Source organism: Sus scrofa, chromosome 17, assembly GCF_054392235.1.
Source record: "Sus scrofa isolate SSC_HxYL_T2T_F1_AM1 chromosome 17, Sscrofa_HxYL_maternal_Yorkshire_Landrace_v2.0, whole genome shotgun sequence".
NCBI classification, from domain to species: Eukaryota; Metazoa; Chordata; class Mammalia; order Artiodactyla; family Suidae; genus Sus; species Sus scrofa.
Genome location: NC_139399.1, coordinates 55,737,728 through 55,761,369, shown reverse-complemented (window position 1 = coordinate 55,761,369; position 23,642 = coordinate 55,737,728). Strand labels below are relative to the sequence as shown.

Sequence of the window (23,642 nt, the reverse complement as noted above, 5' to 3'; positions counted from 1 at the left end):
GGCTGGATCCCTCTTCAGATGGGCGATTGGTAAGAGAGGCTGTCATTAACTAACGAATCTGTAGTGGATTGGTGGCCTTTGGAAAACGCCGACCATTAAATGGCCTAGAAGACATCCACGTGGGATGAATCCCTTGGCTACTACCGCACGCCGGCTTAGGACTCCCTGCTCGCAGAAGGGAGGGTCTCCGATTTCGGGGCCCTGGTACTTATCCCCCAAACCGGATACCCCAGCTCCTCCACTTGTTATTAATGTCCTGGGCACTTTGGTTAGGGCCTTAAGGGTCTGAACCGTCAGGCGAGGGTAAAAACTAGTGGCCGAGGGCCAGAGCCAGAGACCCCCTACTGGAAAACAGGTTCAACGGTGGCCTCTCCAACGGCTTCCTGTGCTACCCTAGGCACTTAATTTCGTGTTTTAACCTTAAAACGGGGGTAATAAAAGCCGCCTTACATTTTCCTGCTGGTTTGTCATCAAATGTCCATGATCCCAGCCGTCACATTCTGCTACTCCCATGCCTTAGTTGGGTGAGGAGATAAACAGGGACAGGAAAGGCTGGCAGCAAGGTACAGGCTGTTCCCAGTTTCTCACGGAGCAGATACGCACAGGCCACTGGGCTTCCTGGGATGGGGGAGGGGTGCTTGGGCCTTTATTCCCTACACCCACTTCCTCTAGGGAGAGCCCTTGATATTTTGTCAGCCCCCAGAGGCAGACTTCACAGCAGGCTCACCATCTGTGTTTATTACAAACTGTTTAATTGCTTCTTATCCCAAAAACTTTACAAATATAGAACCACATGCCAGTCTGGGGGTGCTCTGCAGTGAGTCACTACAAACTAGCCCAGGCATAGCTTAATGCTGCTGAGATCCATCTAGAAGCAGTCCCAGCAGTGACCTCAGCCATGTGGGTAAGAGGGCCTTAAAGGAGGGCTGCCAAGTGTAGCCAGGGGACCTGGCTTCAGGTCTGTGGAGGTGCTTCAACAGCGCGGTGCTCGTTCTCTGTCCGTAGTGTCTCCATGTACTTTCGCATCTTCTCAACCATCCAGGAGGGTAGGACAAAGGACTTCAGCTCCTCTAACTTCAGGTCCAGGCATCCTCTGGGACAGACATTGAAGAGGAGAGTTGGAGCAAGGGAAGATGTAGGTCCAGGCTCATCCCAGGGGCTACTGTGAGGCAGGGGGAAGGGTAGGGGACAGACCGCTGGTTTTACCTGTAGTCATCGCTGGCAGCGAGGTCCCGGATGTCCTCCTCAATGAGGAGGTAGGCCTGGGGCAGGAACAAAGGAGAGTGGTCACTGCCTATGATTCGTTTCATTCCAACTCAATTAACACTTTATTAAACGTCTGCTTAAGGTAAGGGCTAGAAGGGAGGAGTGGAGTCATAGCTTGTAATTTAGCAAGGGAGAGCAAGAAGGGAGAGGCTGTCTGGGGAATAGTTTCTTGAGATAATTTTTCTTTCAAGTAGAGACTAATTTATGGGCCGGAGAGTGGGGATTACTGACTTATTTTTGGCTGTCACCTCTTTAAAAAAGGGCCATGGGGTGGCTTACAGTGAAAGAGCCACAGAGCTAGCAAAATAAACATGGAAACAGGAAGTCAGGAGGAAGCCACGTGTGAACTCTTGAATGAAGATAATTTGGTTTTGAACTTCATGGCAAAAGGGAAAACACGATAAACCACACTGTCTAGTAACTGGGCTATGCTGTCCTGGGGCCTGCAGAACTGCTCTGGCCCCAGGCCGCCATCTGCAGGGGGAGGGAGCCCGCTTGTGAGGGCTCTTACCACATGGGGGATGTTGATCACATGCGAAAGTCTTCTGTGGAAGACATTTCTTTCCAGTGTGAGGGTCAAGAGTAATTGTGTGTCCCCTGAGTCATACGACTGTCTTCATCTTAGGGGCACTGTGAACTATGAAACAGATCAGGTGTCCTTAAGTGGGGCCTGGAGCTGAATTTGTAAAAACCTGTAGAAGGGCACTGGTCTCCCAGGCTGGCAAGTAATCCCATGCCATTCCCCACCCCCACCCTCCTTTTTTAAAACCAGTCTTGTTTGTGGCTTATTTTAGATCCTGCTTTTCCTTTTCTCCCTTTTTCTTATTTATATTATGTGTCAATGGTAAGCTTCCTGATGTCTTTTTTGAAAGAGTATAGCATAGACACCAAAAGATAGCTTCCACTGTCAGAAAGGAGATGGCATAGTGGTTTCTGCGACTAAGTGAATCCTCAGGTGGGGACACTGCATGTGATGGACAAATCCCTCCATGACAGTTTTAGGACACGTGCAATGAGGATTTTCCTAAGGTGGTTGCTTGATATGAGCTGAGAACACTTTAGGTAGAGGTGGTTCTGGAAGGGGCTGCCAGGTGTGGCAAGCAAGTTTCACTGCATGTGCTAATTCCTCCTGCCAAGGGCTAATGCCTGGTACCCTGTGGAGAAGAAATGGTACTGTGCCTGGTGAAAGAGCTGCGATGGAGGGAAAGCTGTCAATGGGCAGCACAGGAGGGGTGGGCAGTGTTGCGAGCGTCCTGTACGCTTGTATGAGCTACACAGGAGGGTGCTGTTGAGATGGGGAGGGGGCACGGGGGAGGGAAGCCAGAGATTACAGTCTGGTCTTCGGTGTGGAGGGCCCTGCCCAATCTCCCAGGGCTGGGTGGGTCTCCGGCAGGGACAAGTGAAAACAATGCTTACCATCTTCCCCCCTGTCGCCCGCATGTGATGCTGCTCGGCCAGCCAGTGCTTGTCCTGGGGGTCAGCTGCGTACTGTAAGGGATGAAGTCACAGGGGGAGATGTCAGCCTGGTGTGATGGGCTTTTCTTTGGTTCAGACAATAGTCTTGCCCCTGGATACTTCTTACCAACAAGACCTCGTCCTAGCCTGGTGGGTGTGGAGGGCTCACCAACCTCTTCAGAGCCAGTAGAGCCAAGCCTAGGCCAGGCGACGGGACCTAATTCCCCAAAATTTAGTACACTCCTAATTCCTGCTTATGTCCTTTCTCAAAACATAGCATCTCTGGCAAATGGACAGACTGGTGACTATTCTTTTCTTTCCGTTTTTGTTTTTTTTGTTTTTTTTTTTTTAAGGGCTGTACCCGTGGCACATGGAAGTTCCCAGGCTAGGGGTCTAATCGGAGCTGTAGCCACTGGCCTACACCATAGCCACACCAGATCTGAGCCGTGTTTGTGACCTACACCACAGCTCATGGCAATGCTGGATCCTGAACCCACTCAGCGAGGCCAGGGATCGAACCCGCATTCTCATGGGTACTAGTGGGGTTCATTACTGCTGAGTCACTCCTGGTGATAACTTTTTTAGAACTCGGCTCCTCTTTGAAGAAATATCTGAAGTGACCAAACACAGGTGACCACACTTTCTAAAACAAAAATCAGGACACTTCATGGCCTGGAGGAGGCAGAAGAGCGTCATGGTTAAGAACTTAGTTCGGGGGTTTAGAGCTCTGCCCACGGGGTCCGCGCGTGGCAGGGAAGGAATGCAGGTGGGCCGAAGAGCCTGCACACGCGTGGGTGGCCAATCAGGCCTGGTGTTTTGAAAAAGAAAGGAAAGGGAAAGAAGTTGGTTTTGCTGCTTAATAGAAGAGGTAAACCTGGGCAATAATTTCTTTGAGACCCAGTTTCTTCGTTTGTAAAACAGAGAGTATTAACACGTACAGGGGTGTTAAGAATAAACAAGACGGAGTTCCTGTTGTGGCGCAGTGGCAACGAATCTGACTTGTATCCATGAGGACTCGGGTTTGACCCCTGGCCTTGCTTAGGGGGTTAAGGATCTGGTGTTGCTGTGAGCTGTGTGATGTAGTTGCAGACACAGTTCAGACCTGGCGTGGCTGTGGCTGGCAGCTGCAGCTCCAATTAGACCCCTAGCCTGGGAATCTCCACATGCTGTGGATGCGGCCTTAAAAAGACGAAAAAAAAAAAAAAAAAAAAAAGGGTGGTAAATGGAGTGTAAGACACATCAGTGCTCAGTGAAGGTAGATTTTATGTAACAGGCAGAACATCTGAAATGGAGACCAAGCAGGGAGATCTCCATGTTACTATCCTTTGAGTTTAAACAATGATTTCATTTCCCAAGTGATATAAATATTAATCAGAAATTTAAAAGTGTGTACTTTCTGGAGTTTCCTTGTGGCACAGCACCTTAAGGATTTAGGCATGGCAAAAAAAAAAAAAAAAGAAAAAAGAAAAAAGTGTGTACTTTCTGACCCAGCAATCCAATTCCAGGGATTTAATTCTTCAGAATCAGCCACACATGTACACAAGGATGTTTGGTGTAGCATTGTGTGTAATAGCAAATCTGTTGGAAAAAATTTAAATATCTATAAACAGGGGAGCAATGAAGTAAATTACAGACTATTCTATGAATCCTACACAGCTATAAGTAGAATGAGGGAGACTTAATAACATGGACGAACCTCTAAGACATTGTCTGCTAGATTTACAGTGGTCCTCACACCTTCCTGTAAAGGGCCAGCTGGTACACATTTTAGGCTTTGCGGTCATATAGATCTTTGTCACATGGTCTTTTTTTTTTTTTTTTAATCACCCTTTAAAAATATAAAAACCCTGAGTTGAACAAAAACAGGGTACAGATGGATTTGGCCCACAGCCCACAGCTTGCCCTGCATTAGAAGATAAGCTCTATGAGGGCAAGGAGCTGTGTGTATCTGTTTTTTATTTTTTGTTTATTTAATTTTAACTTTTTTATTTTTGGCCTTGCCCATGGCATGTGGAAATTCCTGGGCCAAGGATTGAACCCACGCCATAGAAGTGACCGGAGTCACTGCAGTGACAATGCTGGATCCTTAATCTGCTGTGGCACAGAGGTAAAGGTTAAGGGCAGAGGGGCAACTGGAACTCAGACGTCCTGACTCCCCGATCAGTGTCTATTCCCAGTTTCTCTGAGCCACCTACTCCACTCAGCGGTCCGCCTCGCCCTCAGCTCTCACCTACCTTAAAGAGGTGTGGGTGCTTGATGTAGATTCTCCCTCTGGTGCCCCCCATCCCCAGGGCCCTGCAAAGTAACACACGGGTGGTGAGGACCCCAGTGGCTGCCGTCCTCATGGACCCCGAGCTTCCCCCTCCTCAGCACCAAGACGCTTCACACTTACTTGTTGGCCCGAGATCCCAACACAAAGGTGGTGGTTTCGTTCAGCCGAGCTGGGTCCCACTGGGAAAAGGAGAGAGAGGCTGGTGAGGTGGAGGTCTCACTGGTGGGCAGGACAGAAACATGCCTCCCCAGTCCATTATTCAACACACAGCTGATTCAAGAAACCGAGTACTTGTCACATGCTAGGCCCTGTGCTACATACAGGCATAAAGGAGTGACTGAGAGACAGCATGTTCTCTGGGCCACAGACATACGTACAGATAATGATATGAGTGCAAGGGGAGCTAAAGGGAGGGTGACAGGGCACCTGCTTCTCCTTGAAGGGTAATTCCCAAGTTGGTTCTGAAAGTGAGAACACAAGCTGGATAGGGTAGAGGCCAGGAAGGAGGGGCAGCATGAGCAAAGGCGGCGAGAGCTGGCTGGGCTTGCTGGAGGAACCACAGCGATTCTGTGTTTTGGAAAGAGATGTGCGAATTCCGGAGTGGCAACTGATGATGCTGGAGAGGGAGGAAAAGGGGGGCCAGGAGCCCTCGCACACGCCGTGGATGGGTTTTCCTTTTGTTTCTTCTGTAGGCGATTGGGTCACTGAAGGCCTCTAAACAGCAAGAGCCAGATTTGCGCTAAAGGTGGCTCGATCTTCAGCAATGTGGCTACTGGGTGTGGAGGAGCAAGACTACAGGCAGGGCGGGCAGTCTAGAGGTTGTTGCAAGAGAGCAGTTTTGAAAGATGAGGGCCTGAGCCAGGACAGCAGTGAGGACGAAGAGGGAACAGGACCTGGATACATGTACTGAGGAGGCAGAAGCATCCGGGACTTGACTGGATGTAGGGAGAGGAAGGAAAGGAATAGGCAAAGGTGACTCAAGCAGAGAAGGTCAGAGAAGGTCTGGGGGGAAAGCTGCCGACTTCAATTCTGGATGTGCTGAGTCTGACGTTCTATGGAAATTCCAAGCCGAGAGCTCGAGCAGTGAGCAGGATATACAAATTTTAAACTAGAAAGAGAGGGGTGGGACAAACCACGGGGTAAGGCAACCTGGGCAGGTACTGGTCCCCGAAACCGTAAGAGTGGATCCTCTAGATCACCCGGACAGAAACTTTAGGTGGAGACATGGGCAATGGAGCGAATTCTGGGGAACGGCCATCTGTATGGGTCACTGCTGAGGAAGGACTCAGTAGAGGGAGAGAAGTGCTCGGAGAGGAAAAGACAGTTCTAGGAGGATGCAGGACCCCCTGCTGTGATGTAGCAGAGTTGAAGAAGGAAGGCGTGGTCACTGGCGTGAACGCAGAGGGCCAGGACGACAAGGAGTGGATGGCTTCTATGGGATGCAGCTCTACGGGGACAGAGGAGCTGGCATCCACCTTACTGCGCTTCCAGGTATGATTTTAATTGAAGAAAGGATTCTACTGCTAAAAAGCCTGCAAATTTCTGTTCTGTAGGCAACAGAGGCTAACAGCTAAGAACACAGACTCCGGTGTCAACAGTCTTGGATTTGACCCTTGGCTCTGCCACTTACTTGGTACATGACCTTGGGCAGCTCTGTAACCTTGAATGCATCAAGTGTATAAGATAATTAGGTAAAATGAGATTATTCCAGCCCACGAGGTGGGAAAGAAAGCTCCTGAACCACAGAGGGGTAACAGAATCTAACTCATAAGGTTGTTACAAAGATTAAATCATGTAATCCATACAAAAGATTCAGGGCAGCGCCTGTCACATATTAAGTACTAAAGGAAGAGTGACAACTAGTTTTACTGGGAGAAGGCTTCAGCAAAGACAAAGCCCTTTCTTAGTTTTGCCCCTAATGTCAATCCTTCCTTGGGATCCTCCTGGAAGGCCAGCGTTGGGAGGTGGGATGGGGGGGAACGGTCTGGAAGGGTGTGCACTCGTCCCCCAGCCCAGGCCCTTTCCCTCGAGGTGGGGCCCAGAGCCTGGACTGAGTCCGCCTAGGCTGGCGTGTGCTGCCAGCTGCGCTCACTTCATCATACCTTGGGGCCTTCCCGGCGAATTGGTTCACAGGATTTTGGTTTCCATCTGATCGGGAGGAAAGAAGAGGGGTGAATTCTCCAAGATCAGGCTAGACTGAAAGCAAGTCTGCTGCTGCTGCGAGTTCCTCACACTCTCACTCCAGCCTGGGTGTACTGGGGACCCCACAGCACCAGGAGCCACCCCAGGATCTGCTCTGACATCACCCAGCATGTGGGCTGCAGTTTTCTCATCTGACAGAAGGAGGTAACAGCAGCAACTCCCTACCTCGTGTGAGTAAGGAATGAATTTGCTCCGGGAAAGGGAGAGATGGAAGGTGGGAGGGATACACGAGGCCAACCCCTAAGTTGGTGGTTTCAAACTACCTCCATCTCTCCTAACCAGACCCGTGTGGCTTTATCTGCTTTATCTATTGGGCTTCCACGTAAAGTTCTGTTTGAAGAAAAGATTCTGTTGCTTCAAAATCTTTGAAAATGACCATCCTGGAGACAATGTAGTATAGTTTTGCTGTTATTAGCTGCCTGACTTTGAGCAAATAATTCTGAGTCAATTTCTTATCTCCAAAATTAATTATACCTTAATTACTTACTAGAGAATGGCTCCAGTAAGGAATAAAAGGCACAATACATAAGGTATTTAGACCAGTTATGGCACATGATAAGTGTTCAATACATACTGCTAATAAAAAAAAAATATCTCTCTCGGAGTTCTCATTGTGGCTCAGTGGTAAAGAACCCAACTAGTATCCAGGAGGATGAGGGTTCGATCCATGGCCTTGCTCAGTGGGTTAAGGATCCAGTGTTGCTGTGAGCTGCAGTGTAGGTCACAGAGATGGTTCAGATCCCATGTTGCTGTGGCTGTGGCTGTGGAGTAGGCTGGCGGCTGCAGCCTGGGAACTTCTGTATGCTGTGGGTGCGGCCCTAAAAAGACTTAAAAAAAAAAAAAAAAAAAAAAACCTCTGGTGTTTAATGAAGTTGGGCTGAACTGTTCTGGGGGCAAAACCAGGATAAAATCACCTCCCCTCACTGCCATGTTTCTCGGCCTCTCAGACCACAGTAACTCTCCTCCATGGTGACCTACACTGAAGGAGTGATTTCACCAGGAGAGAACTCTGGCTTCTTCTCCTCCAGGCCACTCCCTCCCCGCTCTCCTTCTGGCTCTGTTGGCCCCTACTCACACCATGCCTGCGGCGGCCCGGTCATTCGACAGGATGTGTCCAGGAGGCCGTCCCTTCCTCTGCCACAAAGAACAGCTGTCAGAGGCCTGACCCTGTGGGAAGCCCCCACCCACTGGGGCGTCCAGGGGAGAGGGCTTTCCCTTCTAGACCGCCAGGGAACTCCCTTCCAATGAGACCAAACGACCCTCGAGAGTGACCAGGGAGGGTGACGGTTCCCAGGTTCCTGCCCCTCAGGCTAGAGAGGACCAGAGATGAGCTGAGGAAGCTCAGCCCCTTCTGCAGCTGCAGGGCCTTCTCCCGGCCAGACAAGGAGGAGATGGTTTACCTTTTTGGGAATGGGGCTCCCCCGATGGGCACCCTCCTCTTCTGCCTGCCGGCCACGCTGCGGGAGAAGGGAAGGGAGTTGGTGGGAGGCCAATGCCCAGGAGCTTCGGGTCCCATGGGGCTGCAGAAGTCAGAGCCCCTGGACCACTCCTCAGCCCCTCCCTGAGCTGGGACTCAGAAGCCCTCCCAGCACGATGCTATTTATATCTGGCCCCACAAATGCATGGTACCTAGAGCCTCCCCTGGAGCCAGGGAGTTCACCTGCCTCCCAGTCTGAGTGGTCTCCCCCCTCTAAGACCCCAGGTGACTCTGACCTTGATCCCTGGAAGCTCATGGGTCAATCTGGGTATTACTTTTTCTCCATCTGAAAAGAGTAGTTTAGCCTGAAAGGAAAAGACCAAGTGTTACTAGTCACTATTTTAGTAAGTAAGCCTCTCTGTCTCCATTTTTATAGACACAGCTTCAAGCTGGGTTAAAACTCTTTCATGGTCAGTACAAAGGGATCCTGAGACATGGACACAAATAGATATCTTTAAAAAAACTTGGAGTTACCGTCATGGTGCAGCGGAAACAAATCTGCCTGACTAGGAACCATGAGGTTGTGGGTTCGATCCCTGGCCTTGCTGACTCAGTGGGTTAAGGATCCAGCATTGCCATGAGCTGTCGTGTAGGTCGCAGATGTGGCTTGGATCTGGTGTTGCTGTGGCTGAGGTGTACGCCGGCGGCTACAGTTCCAATTAGACCCCTAGCCTTGGGAACCTTCATAAGCTGTGGGTGCAGTCCTCAAAAAAACAAAAGACAAAACAAAAAAACAAAAAAAACCTTGAGTAATTAACGACCATTGTTGAAAAATTAGAAAAATGTGAATAAACAAAATAAAAATAAAAAAAACCCCAAATCTGGAGTTCCCGTCGTGGCGCAGTGGTTAACGAATCTGACTAGGAACCAGGAGGTTGCGGGTTCGGTCCCTGCCCTTGCTCAGTGGGTTAACGATCCGGCGTTGCCGTGAGCTGTGGTGTAGGTTGCAGAGGCGGCTCGGATCCCGCGTTGCTGTGGCTCTGGCGTAGGCCAGTGGCTACAGCTCCGATTCAACCCCTAGCCTGGGAACCTCCATATGCCGCGGGAGCGGCCCAAGAAATAGCAACAACAACAACAACAAACAAAGACAAAAAGACAAAAAAAGAAAAAAAAAAAAAAAACAAAACCAAATCTGAAACCTCAGGACTCAGAGTACTGTTAGCATTTCGATGCAAACTCTTTCTCACTTTTTGCCATGTAAATATCTGCTATGTATTTTTTCTAAGTAAATGCACTGATATTAAGCACAGTCTTCAGTAAGTTGCTGTTTTTCATTTAATCGATACTGAGCACAAGGGCCTTGCTCTTGTGGAGCTTATATTCTGTGGGCGATCTGGACGTTAAGCAAATAAACAAACACATAAGCACAGTGACTGTAGACCATGAATTTTTCTCTGAAGGAAAAAACACCAGCCAGGCAGACGTGACAGAATCACCCAAAGGGAAAGCTACTTGGAGCAGGTGGCCGGGGAATGCCTTGCTGAGAAGGGTGCTCTGGCTAGGATGTGATGGAGCCAAGCAGAGAGAAGGCTGAGGAGAAATGTGTTTCAGCTGCAGGGGGAAGCACAAAAGCCCTAAAGTGGGAACAGATGTGGCTCATTTGAAGAAGAGGCCTCGCGGTCCTGGGAGAAGGAGAGGGGTGAGCGGGAGCATGGGGAGGCTGGCAGGGCCTTGGAGGCCTGTGAAGAGCTGGGTTCACGTGACCTCTTGGAGCCGCACTGGACAGCCCTGAAGGCTCCCTCCTTCTGGAAACAGTCTTCTATGGGCTCTGTGGCCACACTCCCTGGTTTACCTCTTGCTTCTTTGGCCATTCATCCTTGGCTGTTGTTTACTGGCTCATCCTCTTCAGTCTGGTTCTTTTCATTAGATAGTCTGTCTGCTCTCATCCATGCTCAGAGCTTCAGCTAGCATCACCTGCTGACTCCATAATTTTCTACCTTCAGTGGTGGCCTCCCCTGACTTATATAATGGTGTTCCAGATTTATACAATGGTCTGCTCCACGTCTATGTGGGGGTGTCTCAAATTTGCTAAGTCCACAATTGAACTTGTGATCTTCTCCTCCAAATGTGTCCCTTTTCCGTGAAGAGTGCACATATCTCTCTCAGTGGTTTTTGTTTGTTTTGGCTCCAAGCTCAGCATAAGGGAAGTTCCTGGGCCAGGGATTGAATCCAAGCCACATCTGTGACCCGCCCCACAGCTGCAGCAATGCTGGATCCTTAAACCATTACCACAGCAAGAACTCCTCAATGTGTAATTTTGCACCCATCTGTGTGGTATTTTAATTTTTCCCTGTCTGCCTGACTAGGCTGTTAGTTCTAAGAGAGAAGGAACCAAGCTTATTCATTTGCTGTATGTTTGTTCACTTGTTTGCTCATTCACTCGATAAGCAATGTACAAACAAAGGAAAACAATGTACACATATTAAGAGTCATATTCCAGGTCTGTGAATACAGTGATGAACAAGATCAGGCCTCACCTCGTAAAGCTCAAGATTTTAGCAGTGGAGGGGGTAGGAGGGAGGCAGAAAAATACGCATACGAACTACCAATAATTTCAGATGGAAATACACGGTGGGAATAAACAAGGTGAGACTAACTGGAGGTGGGGAAGGGAGTGAGATGGGGGCTACTTTAGATGGTGCAGCCAAGGAAGGCCTCTCTGATGAGCTGAGCTAAATCTGAAGAAAAGGAGCCAGCTTTGTAAAGAGCTGAGGGCAGAGCATACAGGCAGTGAGAAGAGCAAGCGCAAAGGCCCTGAGGATGGTGTGCTGGGGAGGCAGGAGGATTCCAGGCGAGAGCATAGCTGATGGGGGGGAGGTGGGGGGAGATGAAGGAGCCAGTCCAGGTAGGGCTCTGTGGGTCATGGGGAGGCCTTAGGGTTTATTCTGCCTGCAATGGGAAGTCACTGAAGAGTTTGCAAGAGGATGGTGACACAATCCAACTCATCTTTAAAAAGACAGGAGTTTCCATCGTGGTGCAGCAGAAACAAATCCGACTAGAAACCATGAAGTTGCGGGTTTGATCCCTGGCCTTGCTCAGGGGGTTAAGGATCTGGCGTTACGGTGAGTTGTGGTGTAGGTCACAGACGCAGCTCGGATCCTGTGTTGCTGTTGCTGTGGCACAGGCGGGTGGCTTTAGCTCCGATTCGACCCCTAGCCTGGGAACCTCCACATGCTGCAAGCACGGCCCCAAAAAGCAAAAAAATAAAAAATAAAAAGACAGGTCTGGGAGTTTCCATCATGGCTCAGTGGAAATGAATCTGACTAGTATCCATGAGGACGCAGGTTTGATCCCTGGCCTCACTCAGTGGGTTAAGGATCTGGCGTTGCTGTGAGCTGCAGTGTAGGTCGCAGATGCAGTTTGGATCCTGCATGGCTGTGGCTGTGGCGTAGGCCAGCAGCTGTAGCTCTGATTTGACCCCTAACCTGGGAACCTCCATATGCCACGGGTGAGGCCCTAAAAAGCAAAAAACAAAACCAAACAAAAAACCAAACAAACAAAAAAACCCCCAAAAACACACCAAAAACAAACAAAAAAATAAATTGCCTTCAAAGACATAGGACTAGATGGAATCACTTAAAACAAGAGGGAGGCACAGAAGAGAAGGGGTCCTGGACAAAGAAAAACGAGGAGTGTTGCTCCCCACACGGTTCTACAGGGTTAACCCACTTGTAACCCACTGCAGCTGCCCACTGACAGCACACCCGAGGGGCTGCAGACCAGGCGGAGGCTCTCTGTGCTCTAAATAAACAGGCCATTGGACAGTTAGATGGGCATCTCAGGAAGAATCTCAATGACCCCAGATTATTGCCTCTTACCATATAGAGAAAAGCGTTAAAATCACGAACCTGAAGTATCTGTTCTTCGTGACATGCGGTCACCTCTTACCAAGATATATGTTTGCTTGACTGCATGCATTTCCCTGTCAAAAAAACCGATATAAAAACTGGCTCCTCCTGTCCCTCTTCAGGGCAGCTCCTTCAGAGCCACCAAGAAGCTGTCTCCTGGGCTACGGTCCTCAGTAAGTCCCTGAGTAAAACTTAAGCTCACAACTCTCATTTTGCACATTCTTCTTTAAGTCGTCAGGTCTGAGGCCTGAACCTGGAATGTCTCAGCGGTCAGAGGCAGAGCAGATGAGCTGGCCGAGGAAAGTGAGGAGGGGTGGCCAGCGAGGTTGGAGCAATGTCAAGGCCTAGGAGCCAAGAGGGGAACGTTCTGAGAAACATGAAAACGATCCACTGCGATGAATGCCACCCAGCAGTTGAGTGAGCTGAGCTACGTGGAGGTTACCTTACCGGTGATACTGATATAAGAGGGTGTGAAGGGGAGACTGAAGACAAAACAAAGTAAAAGAAGCAAAGGGAGGTGACAAAGTGGAGCCAGGGATAGCAACCTTTCCCAAAATCTGGCTGTAAAAGGGGATGGAGAAATAGCGTGGCCTCCAAAGGGGACTGTGGGCTCGAGGGTGGTCTGTTTTCACTCCCTACTGTCTTCCCAGAACCCCCAGGAAGGAACACACATGTGTATAACATACACAGGTGAAAAAAAGAAACACATCTAAATGTTAATAGAAGTTATTTTTGGTAATAAGATTATGAGAAATTCTAATTTTCTCTTGTAATTAATTATATTTTCTTATGTAATATGATAAAATTTAATTTTTGGTTGTTCCTGCTGCATGTGTAAATTCTTGGACCAGGGATCAAATCCTTGCCACAGTAGTGACCCAAGCCACGACAGTGATACTGCTGGATCCATAACCCAGGAAACTCCTATATTTTCTAACTTTTTTTTTTTTTTCCTGTCTTTTTGGGGCCACACCCGTGGCATATGGAGGTTCCCTGGCTAGGGGTCGAATTGGAGCTGTAGCTGCCAGCCTACACCACAGCCACAGCAAGGCGGGATCTGAGCTGCGTCTGTTACCTACACCACAGCTCGTGGCAACGCCAGATTCCCAACCAACTGAGTGAGCCCAGGGATGGAACCCGAAACCTCATGGTTCCTAGTTGGATTTGTTTCCACTGCACCACGACAGGAACTCCTATTTTCTCATCTTAATATGACACCAGCCACAGGTAACATTTGTTGAGGCTTTGTTGCTGATCTAAATGCTTTAAGAGTATTGCCACATTTAATCCTCACAACAATCCTACCAGGTAGAACTATCCCCATTTTGCAGATAAGAAAACTGAGGTCACACAGCTAGAGTCAGTAGTAGAGCCAGGCTCTACTATGAAGTAGATTTCACATCTGGGAAGTCTGAATCAAGAGGAAATTTGCATTCTTAACACATGCCACATTTGTCTTAATGAATGTGTATTATCTGCACACAGCAAACCTCCCAGAAGATGCTCTTCTCTCATCTCACAATAATTATCCTCAAAGGGCTGAACCCAAGCCTGCCCTTGTGCCTATGGTGATGAAATTTCCATCTCTGAGAGCTGATGGCTTCACAGTTAAGCACAGAATCTGAGTGATGCTGACAATTCCTATTAATAACAGCAGCTGACACATGCAAACAGGTTCACGACTATCTAGAGAACACAGCCATTTCTAGACCTGATGTCATGCCTCCTGACCACACCTTGAGAGGCAGGAAGGCAGAAAGGCAGAAAGGGTGAGAGTTCTCGTGATACCCCAAGGGGCTGCGACTACTTGAAAGATCAAGTCACCAAGCACTTGCAGAGGTGAGCAAGACCTTAGCTATTCTACTTCTTGCTTGTTCTAAGCCATACTTTCTCCATCTGTAAACCAGGGATTGAAACATGCCTTTGGTACAGGTTTCTTCTGAGACGTAAATGAACTAACGCAGGTGAAAGCATCCCCACAGCACCTGGCATCTAGGTGCTACTTCTCCTCCCTTCTGTTAGCAACAGCCCCAAGCCCTGTCTAGATGCGAGCAGCTTGCCAGGTATTCCCCCCAAACACCACTGATGACAGGATCTCAGGTCTCAGCTGAGTCCCGAGGGCTCAGTCTTGTTCCTGTACCTCCTTCTGTTGATCTCACCTGCTCCAGGCAGCTCCGACAGGCCTCCTGGATCAGCTGCTCTGCATCGACTTCTTCCCCAATATTGTCTCGAACATTCAGGGCTGCCTTTTGGAAGAACTAGGGAGAGTACAAATACAGACAAGGTCAGAAGTCCTGCTAATCTGCATCAACTTGAAGGGAAAGGAATATAAAGCAGAATATGAGTTTATCCTCATAAAGAGGGAAACGTGATTATGAGCACGGCTGTGAGATCAGCCAGACTCAGAGTCACATCCCAGGCTCTACTTCCCCACTCTATCTTCTCTCTCTTTCCTTTTCTTTTTCGGCCGCCCCAAGGCATACGGAGTTCCTGGGCCAGGGATCAGACCCGAGCCACAGGAGTGCCCTATGCCGAAGCTGGATCCTTAACCCACTGGGCCTAGGATTGAACCTGTGCCGCAGCACTCCAGAGATGCCACTGATCCTGTTGTGCCACAGCAGGAACTCCTCTACTTATACTGCCAGGTGAAGGGAAGCAAGTTAAAAATAGTTTGGGGAGTTCCCATCGTGGTGCAGCAGAAACAATCTGACTAAGAACCACGAGGTTTCGGGTTCGACCCCTGGCTTTGCTTAGTGGGTTAGGAATCCAGGGTTGCTGTGAGCTGTGGTGTAGGTTGCAGATGAGGCTCGTATTTGTTGTTGCGGTGGCTGTGGTATAGACCAGCAGCTGTAGCTCCGACTGGACCCCAGCCTAGGAACCTCCATATGCCAAGACTGTGGCCCTAAAAAGCAAAAAAAAAAAAAAAAAAAAAAAAAAAATTGAGATAGTGTGAGTCTACTTAAGTGAAATAGCAATTAAAAGATTTAGTGACCATTATGGAGTTCCCGTCATGGCACAGCGGAAACGAATCAGACTAGAAACCATTGAGGGTTCGATCCCTGGCCTCGCTCAGTGGGTTAAGGATCCGGTGTTCCATGAGCTGTGGTGTAGGTTGCAGATGTGGCTCGGATCCCCTGTTGCTGTAGCTCTGACGTAGGCCGGCAGCTACAGCTCTGATTAGACCCCTAGCCTGGGAACCTCCATATGCCATGGATGTGGCTCTAAAAAGACAAAAGAGGAGTTCCCGTCGTGGCGCAGTGGTTAACGAATCCGATTAGGAACCATGAGGTTGCGGGTTCGATCACTGCCCTTGCTCAGTGGGTTAACGATCCGGCGTTGCCGTGAGCTGTGGTGTAGGTTGCAGAGGCGGCTCGGATCCCGCGTTGCTGTGGCTCTGGCGTAGGCCGGTGGCTACAGCTCCGATTCAACCCCTAGCCTGGGAACCTCCATATGCTGCGGGAGCGGCCCAAGAAATAGCAACAACAACAACAACAACAACAACAACAACAACAACAACAACAACAACAAAGACAAAAGATAAAAAGACAAAAGACAAAAAAAGAAAAAAAAAAAAAAGCAAACACAGAGACAAAAGAGCTGTAAGAAAACTAGAGTAAAAGCAGTGATACAATGATTGTTTCCTCTTTTTTTTTTTGCTTATCTATAACCTCTCAATTATTAAATGTACATGTTTTATTTCTGTAGAAGAAAAAAAACAGAATGCCAATGCCTGAGATGAACAGGTCAGAGAGGCCAGAAAAGACCCAGAGGGTAGAAGAGCCTAATTGAATTCTGACTTCCCCCAATCTGCGAGAAACATCTGTAGACTGCGAGGAGTGAGACTTGGCCAGGGGCCCAGGCTATCGGCAGCCCCAGCCGCCTGGGAAGGGAAGACAGTTCCTCCACTGAGTAAGAGGGAGAGCCTGAGCCTGAAGACGCCAAGGGACAAGGTGAGGCCCCAAAGCAAGACACCGGAAACACATTTATAGTGAGAGTCTATGTCTCTAGAAGAAAGTCTCAGTTCTCTCCGGCAAGGAGGAAAATTCTGGAACCTACTGCCCAATGCTCCTCCTGTAGGAGACAACTATGGGGAAGTAGGCATTTTATATTCAGCAAGGTCAAATGCCTTTGCTGTAGCATCAAACCAAGGAGAAGAGTGTGAAAGCACCAGATTAGAGACTTCAAACTGTGCAGGCCAAATTAAATGGAACGATCAGATGAGTCTGACTCCAAAATAAAAAACAAAATACTGGTGTTCAGTGTTGACTACTGACTAAGTGAAAGTCAGTTAAAATAATCTGGATAATTTACAACCAGCTATGAAGTGGGCAGTGCAATGAATATGTAGAGGTGAGCATAAGCTACCTCTGCCTATGAGAATGAAATCCAGTCATAAATACAGAATTCTCACAGACTACTGGCAGAAATGCAAAGTGGCACAAAACTTCTGGAGAGAAAGTTCTTGAAGGAAAAATGTTTCCCCTTTTACCCACCAAGTCCACCCTCAGAAATCAATCCCCCAGAAATACTCTCACAGGTGAACAAAGATATACAAAAGTGTTTGGTGTAGCATTGTTTGTATTAGAGAAAAACTACAAACAATCCAAATGTTTTAGGGACTAGCTAATTAAATTGTGGTATGGCCATATAAGAGATTACTCTGCAACTGTTTACAAAAGAATCAGGGTAAGCTATTATGTACTGACCTGGAAACAGGACCAAAATATACTGCTAAATGAAAAAACTGAATTGCAGAACAGTTATGTGCAAAATGATCCTGTCTTTTTAAACATGTGTGCAAGAACACACGCAGATAAATATAGGAGACTATATGGTCACAGTTTACAGTTTGGTATTTGAAGGAGCTGAGTCTTAGTGACTTTTTTTCTTTTTTTTGGTCTTTTTAGAGCTGCACTGAGGCATATGGAGGTTCCCAGGCTAGGGGTCGAATCAGAGCTGTAGCTGCTGGCCTATACCACAGCCACAGCAACGCCAGATCCGAGGCTCGTCTGCAACCTACACCTCAGCTCAGGGCAACGCCGGATCCTGAACCCACTGAGCAAGGCCAGGGATCAAATCTGTGTCCTCATGGATGCTAGTCAGATTCGTTTCTGCTGAGCCACGACAGGAACTCCATGGTTTTGACTTTTATTCAATCAATGAATAAAACCTACCACCTAGAGTCTATAACATTTTGCTACATTTGCTATCACATATCCATTCAGTCATCCCATTTATCCATCTATCAATTCATTTTCTTTTTTCTATTTTTTAATTATTTTTATTTTTTCCATTATAGTTGGTTTACAGTGTTCTGTCAATTTTCTACTGTACAGCAAAGTGACCCAGTCACACATACACATATTCTTTTTCTCACATTATCCTCCGTCATCCTCCATCACAAGTGACCAGATATAGTTCCCAGTGCTATGCAACAGGATTCAATCCATTTTCTAAACTATACTAGAAATTTTTAAAAAGGGGTATGCATTAGAGTTCCCTGGTGGTCAAGTGGTTAAGGATCCAACACTGTCACCACTATGGCATGGGTTCAATTTCAGGCCCAGGAATGTCCACTTGCCAGAGCCGTGGCCAAAAAGAAAAACAAAGTGGGGGAGACATGCATTTAGTAATAACGGGAGTAATCAATAAAGTTAGCACTGATTTGGATAAGAGCAGCTACTTCTAGAAGTTATTACTCTAAACGTTTTAAAGAAAATGGGTAGCTGATATCTGGGAACATCGTTAAACAAAGTTATCCAATGAGGTCAATCAAGAGTGTGTACTTACACTAAGGAAAAAAAAAAAAAAGAGTGTGGACTTATCTGAAACTGTGATGTAATCAAGCCATTTGTATCTTGTCTAAAAACAAGTCTAGCAAGGAGGTATCTTCACAGGCTATGTGAAGTCACAAACTGTGTTTTATACAGCAGTTGTCCAGGAGAGAAAGTTCCCGAATCATGGCATTCACTATTGGCACAAGCAACAGGGAAAGGGCTTCAGAGGTAGACAACCCTGGACCAAATCCTGGTCTAGCCTGCTCCTAGTGGCTTAACCTCTCGTTTCTGCATATGTAAAGGTGCAGAGGGAAGTTCCCATTGTGGCTCATGGAGTTGAGAACTTAACATGGTATCCTTGGCCTCACTTAGTGGGTTAAGGATCTGGCATTGCCGCAAACTGGTGTTGCTGGGGCTGCGGTATAGGCTGGCAGCTGCAGCTCCGATCTGAGCCCTAGCCAGGAAACTTCCATATGCCACAGGTGTGGCTGATAAAAAAAAAAAAAAAAAAAAAAGGGTGCAGAGGTATGAGAATATAAGGTGCATTCTGGGACATGCAGAAATCAGGGGTAGGAATAATAAGGGTGTGGAAGGGGATGTGGTTAGGGGTTGGCCACAGAGGGGCATATATGCCATGTTAAGGAATTTGTATTTTTGGCCCCACCCATGGCACATGGAAGTTCCCAGGCAGGGGACTGAACCTGCGCCATTGCAGAGACAATTCCGGATCCTTAACCTGCTGTACCATAGCAGGAACTCCCCCATGTTAAGGAATTTGGACATCACCCAGAATAAAATGGAAAGTTGTGGAGGGATTTTAAAAGGGGGAGTGGGGGAGTTCTTGCTGTGGCTCAGTGGAAACGAACCCAACTAGTATCCATGAGGACTCAGGTTTGATCCCTGGCCTTCCTCAGATCTTGAGTTGTGGTGGCTGTGGCGTAGGCTGTCAGCTATAGTTCTGATTCAACCCCTAGCCTGCAAACCTCCGTATGCTGCAGGTGTGGGCCTGAAAAGCTTAAAAAAAAAAAAAAAAAAAAAAAAAAAAAAGTGACACCATGCAGCTTACATTTTAGAGACCACTGGCAGCTGTATGCAGGGTGGGTTGAGAAAGGGAAAGAACAGAGGCAGTTAGGGATTATAGTGGGAGCCTGAATAAGAAATAATGAAGGCCTGAATCAAGGCAGAGACAAGGAACGGGAGGGTGCGCTGGACAGATTGTGGGGTAGAACGTACAGGACCCCAGGACAGGATATGGAAGATGGAGGAGAGGGCAGAGCTGCTGGTCTCCGGTTTCTGAGTGAATGATGGTCCCATTCAAACGTGTCTGACACTGCGCTCCTGATCTCCCCTGCTTGTTCCCGTCTTCCTCATATCAAGTCAATGGCCATTCTATTTTTACAATTGCCCCTGGCAAACAACTTGGGAGTCGCTGACTTCTCTTTCCTGTTTAGCCAGCACATCTGAATCACTAGCAAATCCTGTTGTTACCTTTAAAACACATACAAGATCTGACTCTTTCCAACATCTTTACAGGTAACACACAAGCCACTACCATCTCGAGCCTCCGAAGTGGTCCTTCTGAAGCCTATTCTCTATACAACAGTTAGATCTGAACATATCAAAATGTTCAGATCATAAGCTCTGCTCAGAACTCTCCAAGAGCTTCTATTTTACTGATATTAAAGCCTGAAGTCCTCACCATGGCTTCAAAGGTTCTGCCTGAGTGAGCCCATTACCACCTGTTTGATCATCAAACCTGGCTCAGTCGGTTCCAGCCACACTGGCCACTCTTTTGCTTTGAATGTGACAGGCATGCTCCTGCCTCAGGTCCTTTGCCCTTGTCCCCTCTGCCTGGACTGCTTTTCCCACAGGTATCTGTAGGGATCGTTCTTTCCTCACTTTGTCCACGTCTCTGCTCAAATGTCCTCTTAGCAGAGGGCTTTCCTAGCCACAATCTGTGAAACAGCACCCTGTTCCCCGCGGGTCACTCTCTTCTCCTTCTCTCTGGCAGGGATACTGTGCATTCTGTTCCCTGCTACATCCCTAAGGGCCTAGAATACTGCCTGCATTATAGTAGGTGCTCAGTAAATACCTCTTAAATGAATGAATAAACACAAGAAGAAGAGGTTTAGGAAGATAAAAGAGTTCAGTTCTGAATATGCTGGGTTTGAAGCATCCATAGGCCATTCAGGTAGAGCCATGTAGAAATTCATTGACAGATGTTGAAAAGAATTTTAAGCAGTAATAATGATGACATTATTAAACAAGTAACAAAAATACATGCATTCCAGGCACAGTGCCGAGCACATTACACTTAAGTCATTTCATCCTCACAATAGTTTGGCAAAATGTAACCCAGCAGGACTCTACGGGGCCTTCCTGGAGCAGAATCCTCCCCTATATCCGCCGCCTTAGCTCCTCTGTGAAGCACCTAGATAACAGCACCTGAGGCGCATTTCCTGAGTTGTTTTACAGAAGCTAAAACCACAAAACCACCACCAAGTGGAAGAAACGAACTACTTGATGGTCATGACACTTGGCCCTCTGGCCTCCTGAAGCCTAAGGATTGATGACGGTGAACCCCTGTGACACAGCCCTGTTACCTCACCATCAACCAATCAGAGAATTGTGCACAAGCTGATCACCAACCCTGGGAAGTTTCTCCCTCACCCGGCTTTTTTTTTTTTTTTTTTTTTTTTTTTTGTCTTTTGTCTTTTTTGTTGTTGTTGTTATTGTTGCTATTTCTTGGGCCGCTCCCGCGGCATATGGAGGTTCCCAGGCTAGGGGTTGAATCGGAGCTGTAGCCACCGGCCTACACCAGAGCCACAGCAACGCGGGATCCGAGCCGCATCTGCAACCTACACCACAGCTCACGGCAACGCCGGATCGTTAACCCACTGAGCAAGGGCAGGGATCGAACCCGCAACCTCATGGTTCCTAGTCGGATTAGTTAACCACTGCGCCACGACGGGAACTCCCTTTTTTTTTTTTTTTTTTTTTTTTTGTCTTTTGTCTTTTTTGTTGTTGTTGTTATTGTTGCTATTTCTTTGGTCTCACCCGGCTTTTAAAAGTGCTTTGCAGTGGAGTTTCCGTTGTGGCTAAGTGGGTTAAGAACCCGACTAGTATCCATGAGGATGTGGGTTCCATTCCTGGCTTTGCTCATCAGTTTAAAGATCCAGCACTGCCGTGAGCTGTAGCATATAGCTCAGCAGTTGCTGCTCTGATTTGACCCCTAGCCTGGAAACTTGCATATGCTGCAGGTGTGGCCCTAAAAAGAAAAAAAAAGCTCTGCACTGTTTTGAGTACTAGCTGTCCCCGAACTCCTTGCTTAGTGACCTGAGAGAAAAGCTGCACTTTCCTTCACCACAACCTGGTGTCAGTAGATTTGGCTTTACTGCATGCGGGTGGGTGGACTCAAATTTGGTTCGGTAACAAAAAGAGGTATTCAAATTACCCCCAAAGAGGAAACATGTTCTTGGGGGTTCAGAATTGGAACATTTTAGATATCTGCATGTACCAGAAAGAGCCAGGGAGATTGGCCTGCAGGAAAGGAACGGCCCTTGAGTCTTCACTCCTATTACTTTGTGTCCTTCTCACCTTCATGTACTTGTTGAAGACAGTCTGGATCTCCTCATTGATACTAGGCTGCAGAACAGCTCGGAGGAGATCCATGGAGATGGCAGGATCTGTGAAGCTGCATTCAGGAGGGAGACACAGTCAGGAGGCATGTCCCAAACACATCCTTTGCTAGTCTACCCAGCCAATTAGTTGCACAAGATCCTTTAACAACAGTAAGAGATAATTTTACTGAAAACTAGCTATGTGCCCAGGTTCTGGGCAAACCACAGAGATGCAGAACTTTATTTCATTCTCAAAACACTATGAAGTAGGCATTTAAAAGTGTTCTATAGAGTATAATACGAACACAGAGAAGTTCCTATTGTGGCTCAGCGGTAATGAACTCAACTGGTGTCCATGAGGATGCGGGTTAGATCCCTGGCCTCGCTCAGTGGGGTTAAGGATCTGGCGTTGCCACGAGCTGTGGTGTAGGTTGCAGACGTGGCTTGGATCTGGTGTTGCTGTGGCTGTGGCGTAGCATGGGAACTTCCATATGCTACAGGTGCGGCCCTTAAAAAAAAAATACAGAAAAAGTCTATACGCTTTGTTTTAGTGAACAGGTGAAGAAATATATATATATATATATATAGCCAGCATCCCAAAGACTCATCCTGTGCTCTCTCCCCTACTCTGAGATGGAAACTATTAGCCCCACATTTTTCCTAACTTCCATGCTATTCTGCCTCCTGGAGCCTTCAAACACAGAACCAGTGAATGTGAGGGATCCTGGGCATTGCTTAATCAACCTGCCTCCCTCCTGTGCACAAGTTCAGAGGAGGAAGTGACTTGTTTAAGGTCACACATATAGTTACAGAACCTGAATCTCCTCTTTCTACTGGTCAATGATCTCTTCTCAGCTTGGTCCAGTGGGGAACCAAAAGCGGCCTTCCAAGCCACAGCCTGGAAGGGAAGTCCCACCCAGGGTCAGCCTTACCTTGTTGTCATCTGTGAGCGGCGGCCCCTTCGCTGCACCTGCCGGTGCTTTATCATTATGTTCCAAGGGTTCTGTGGGGGACCAAGGGAGCAGAGGTCACCGAGGTCGGTGACACTGGGGTGGAGGTGGAGGGTGGGTGTTAAGTTAAACCTAGACATCCCCGCTTCTCAGGCGCTTTCATCGCGGCTCCCACCTTGGGGGAGGGGGAAGGGCAGTGGTTGGAAAGCCCGGCTAGGGAAGAGGAACCGAGGAAAAGTCCCAACCGCACTTTTCCAGGAACGTCTGGAGTAAGGGAACTAGTGTTTACCGAGAGCCCACTCTGTGCCTGATGATATGCGAGGCGCTTTATCCTCATTTATGTCCCTCCCCACAACTTTACAAGGCACCTTTCCTTTCGAGAAGAGGAAACTGCAGCTCAGGGGCTTGACAGGGCCGGCCCACGTCACCTAGCTAGGAGGGCAGCACCAGAATTTGAATGAAGCCCGGTCGTCGGACAGCGACAGGGCCAACTCCCTCAGCAGCCCCAGCCGCCGCGTTCTCTCGCCCGCGGGCAAGGGTCCCGGGAGCCCGAGGCCCTGCCCGGCCCGAGCCCAGGCCCCGCCGGGGCCTCCCCGATGGCGCCCTCACCGTGAGAACCAGCTGCCCCGCTGCGCCCGCGTCTCCCAGCTCGGGGCCGCCCCGCTCTGCCCCGCCGGGTCCCCGCGGCTGCTCGGCGTCGCCAGTGGCCCCCATGGCGCCCCCGGCCCCCACAACTCCAGCCCAACTCTGCCACCGGCCGGAAAGTGGCCCCGTG

At 48.4% G+C, this 23,642-nt stretch overlaps 1 protein-coding gene across 2 annotated transcripts; it reads right to left on the bottom strand.

Annotated features, from left to right (window-relative positions):
• Positions 1-731: 731 nt before the first annotated feature.
• DNTTIP1 (deoxynucleotidyltransferase terminal interacting protein 1) lies at positions 732-23,619 on the bottom strand. 2 transcript variants are annotated; one of them, XM_001928813.7, is made up of 13 exons: positions 23,477-23,619; positions 22,850-22,920; positions 21,895-21,991; positions 14,680-14,778; positions 8,909-8,977; positions 8,596-8,652; positions 8,271-8,329; positions 7,096-7,141; positions 5,114-5,172; positions 4,956-5,016; positions 2,683-2,754; positions 1,207-1,262; positions 732-1,093 (listed from the first exon to the last, which is right to left on the bottom strand). In XM_001928813.7, the coding sequence occupies exons 1-13, from the start codon at positions 23,579-23,581 to the stop codon at positions 955-957; spliced, it is 990 nt and encodes a 329-aa protein (XP_001928848.1). In that variant the 5' UTR covers positions 23,582-23,619; the 3' UTR covers positions 732-954. The 2 variants fall into 2 exon arrangements, with proteins under 2 accessions (XP_001928848.1, XP_084860168.1); XM_085004042.1 differs by lacking the exons at positions 7,096-7,141; positions 8,271-8,329; positions 8,596-8,652; positions 8,909-8,977.
• Positions 23,620-23,642: the final 23 nt, after the last annotated feature.

Coding starts and splice junctions, on each gene's coding strand:
- DNTTIP1 (XM_001928813.7), bottom strand. CDS start 23,581: ATGGGGGCCACTGGCGACGCCGAGCAGCCGCGGGGACCCGGCGGGGCA. Junction 8,330..8,595: donor GGAGCCCCATTCCCAAAAAG/GTAAACCATCTC, acceptor TCTTTGTGGCAG/AGGAAGGGACGGCCTCCTGG. Junction 5,017..5,113: donor TTGGGATCTCGGGCCAACAA/GTAAGTGTGAAG, acceptor GTTACTTTGCAG/GGCCCTGGGGATGGGGGGCA.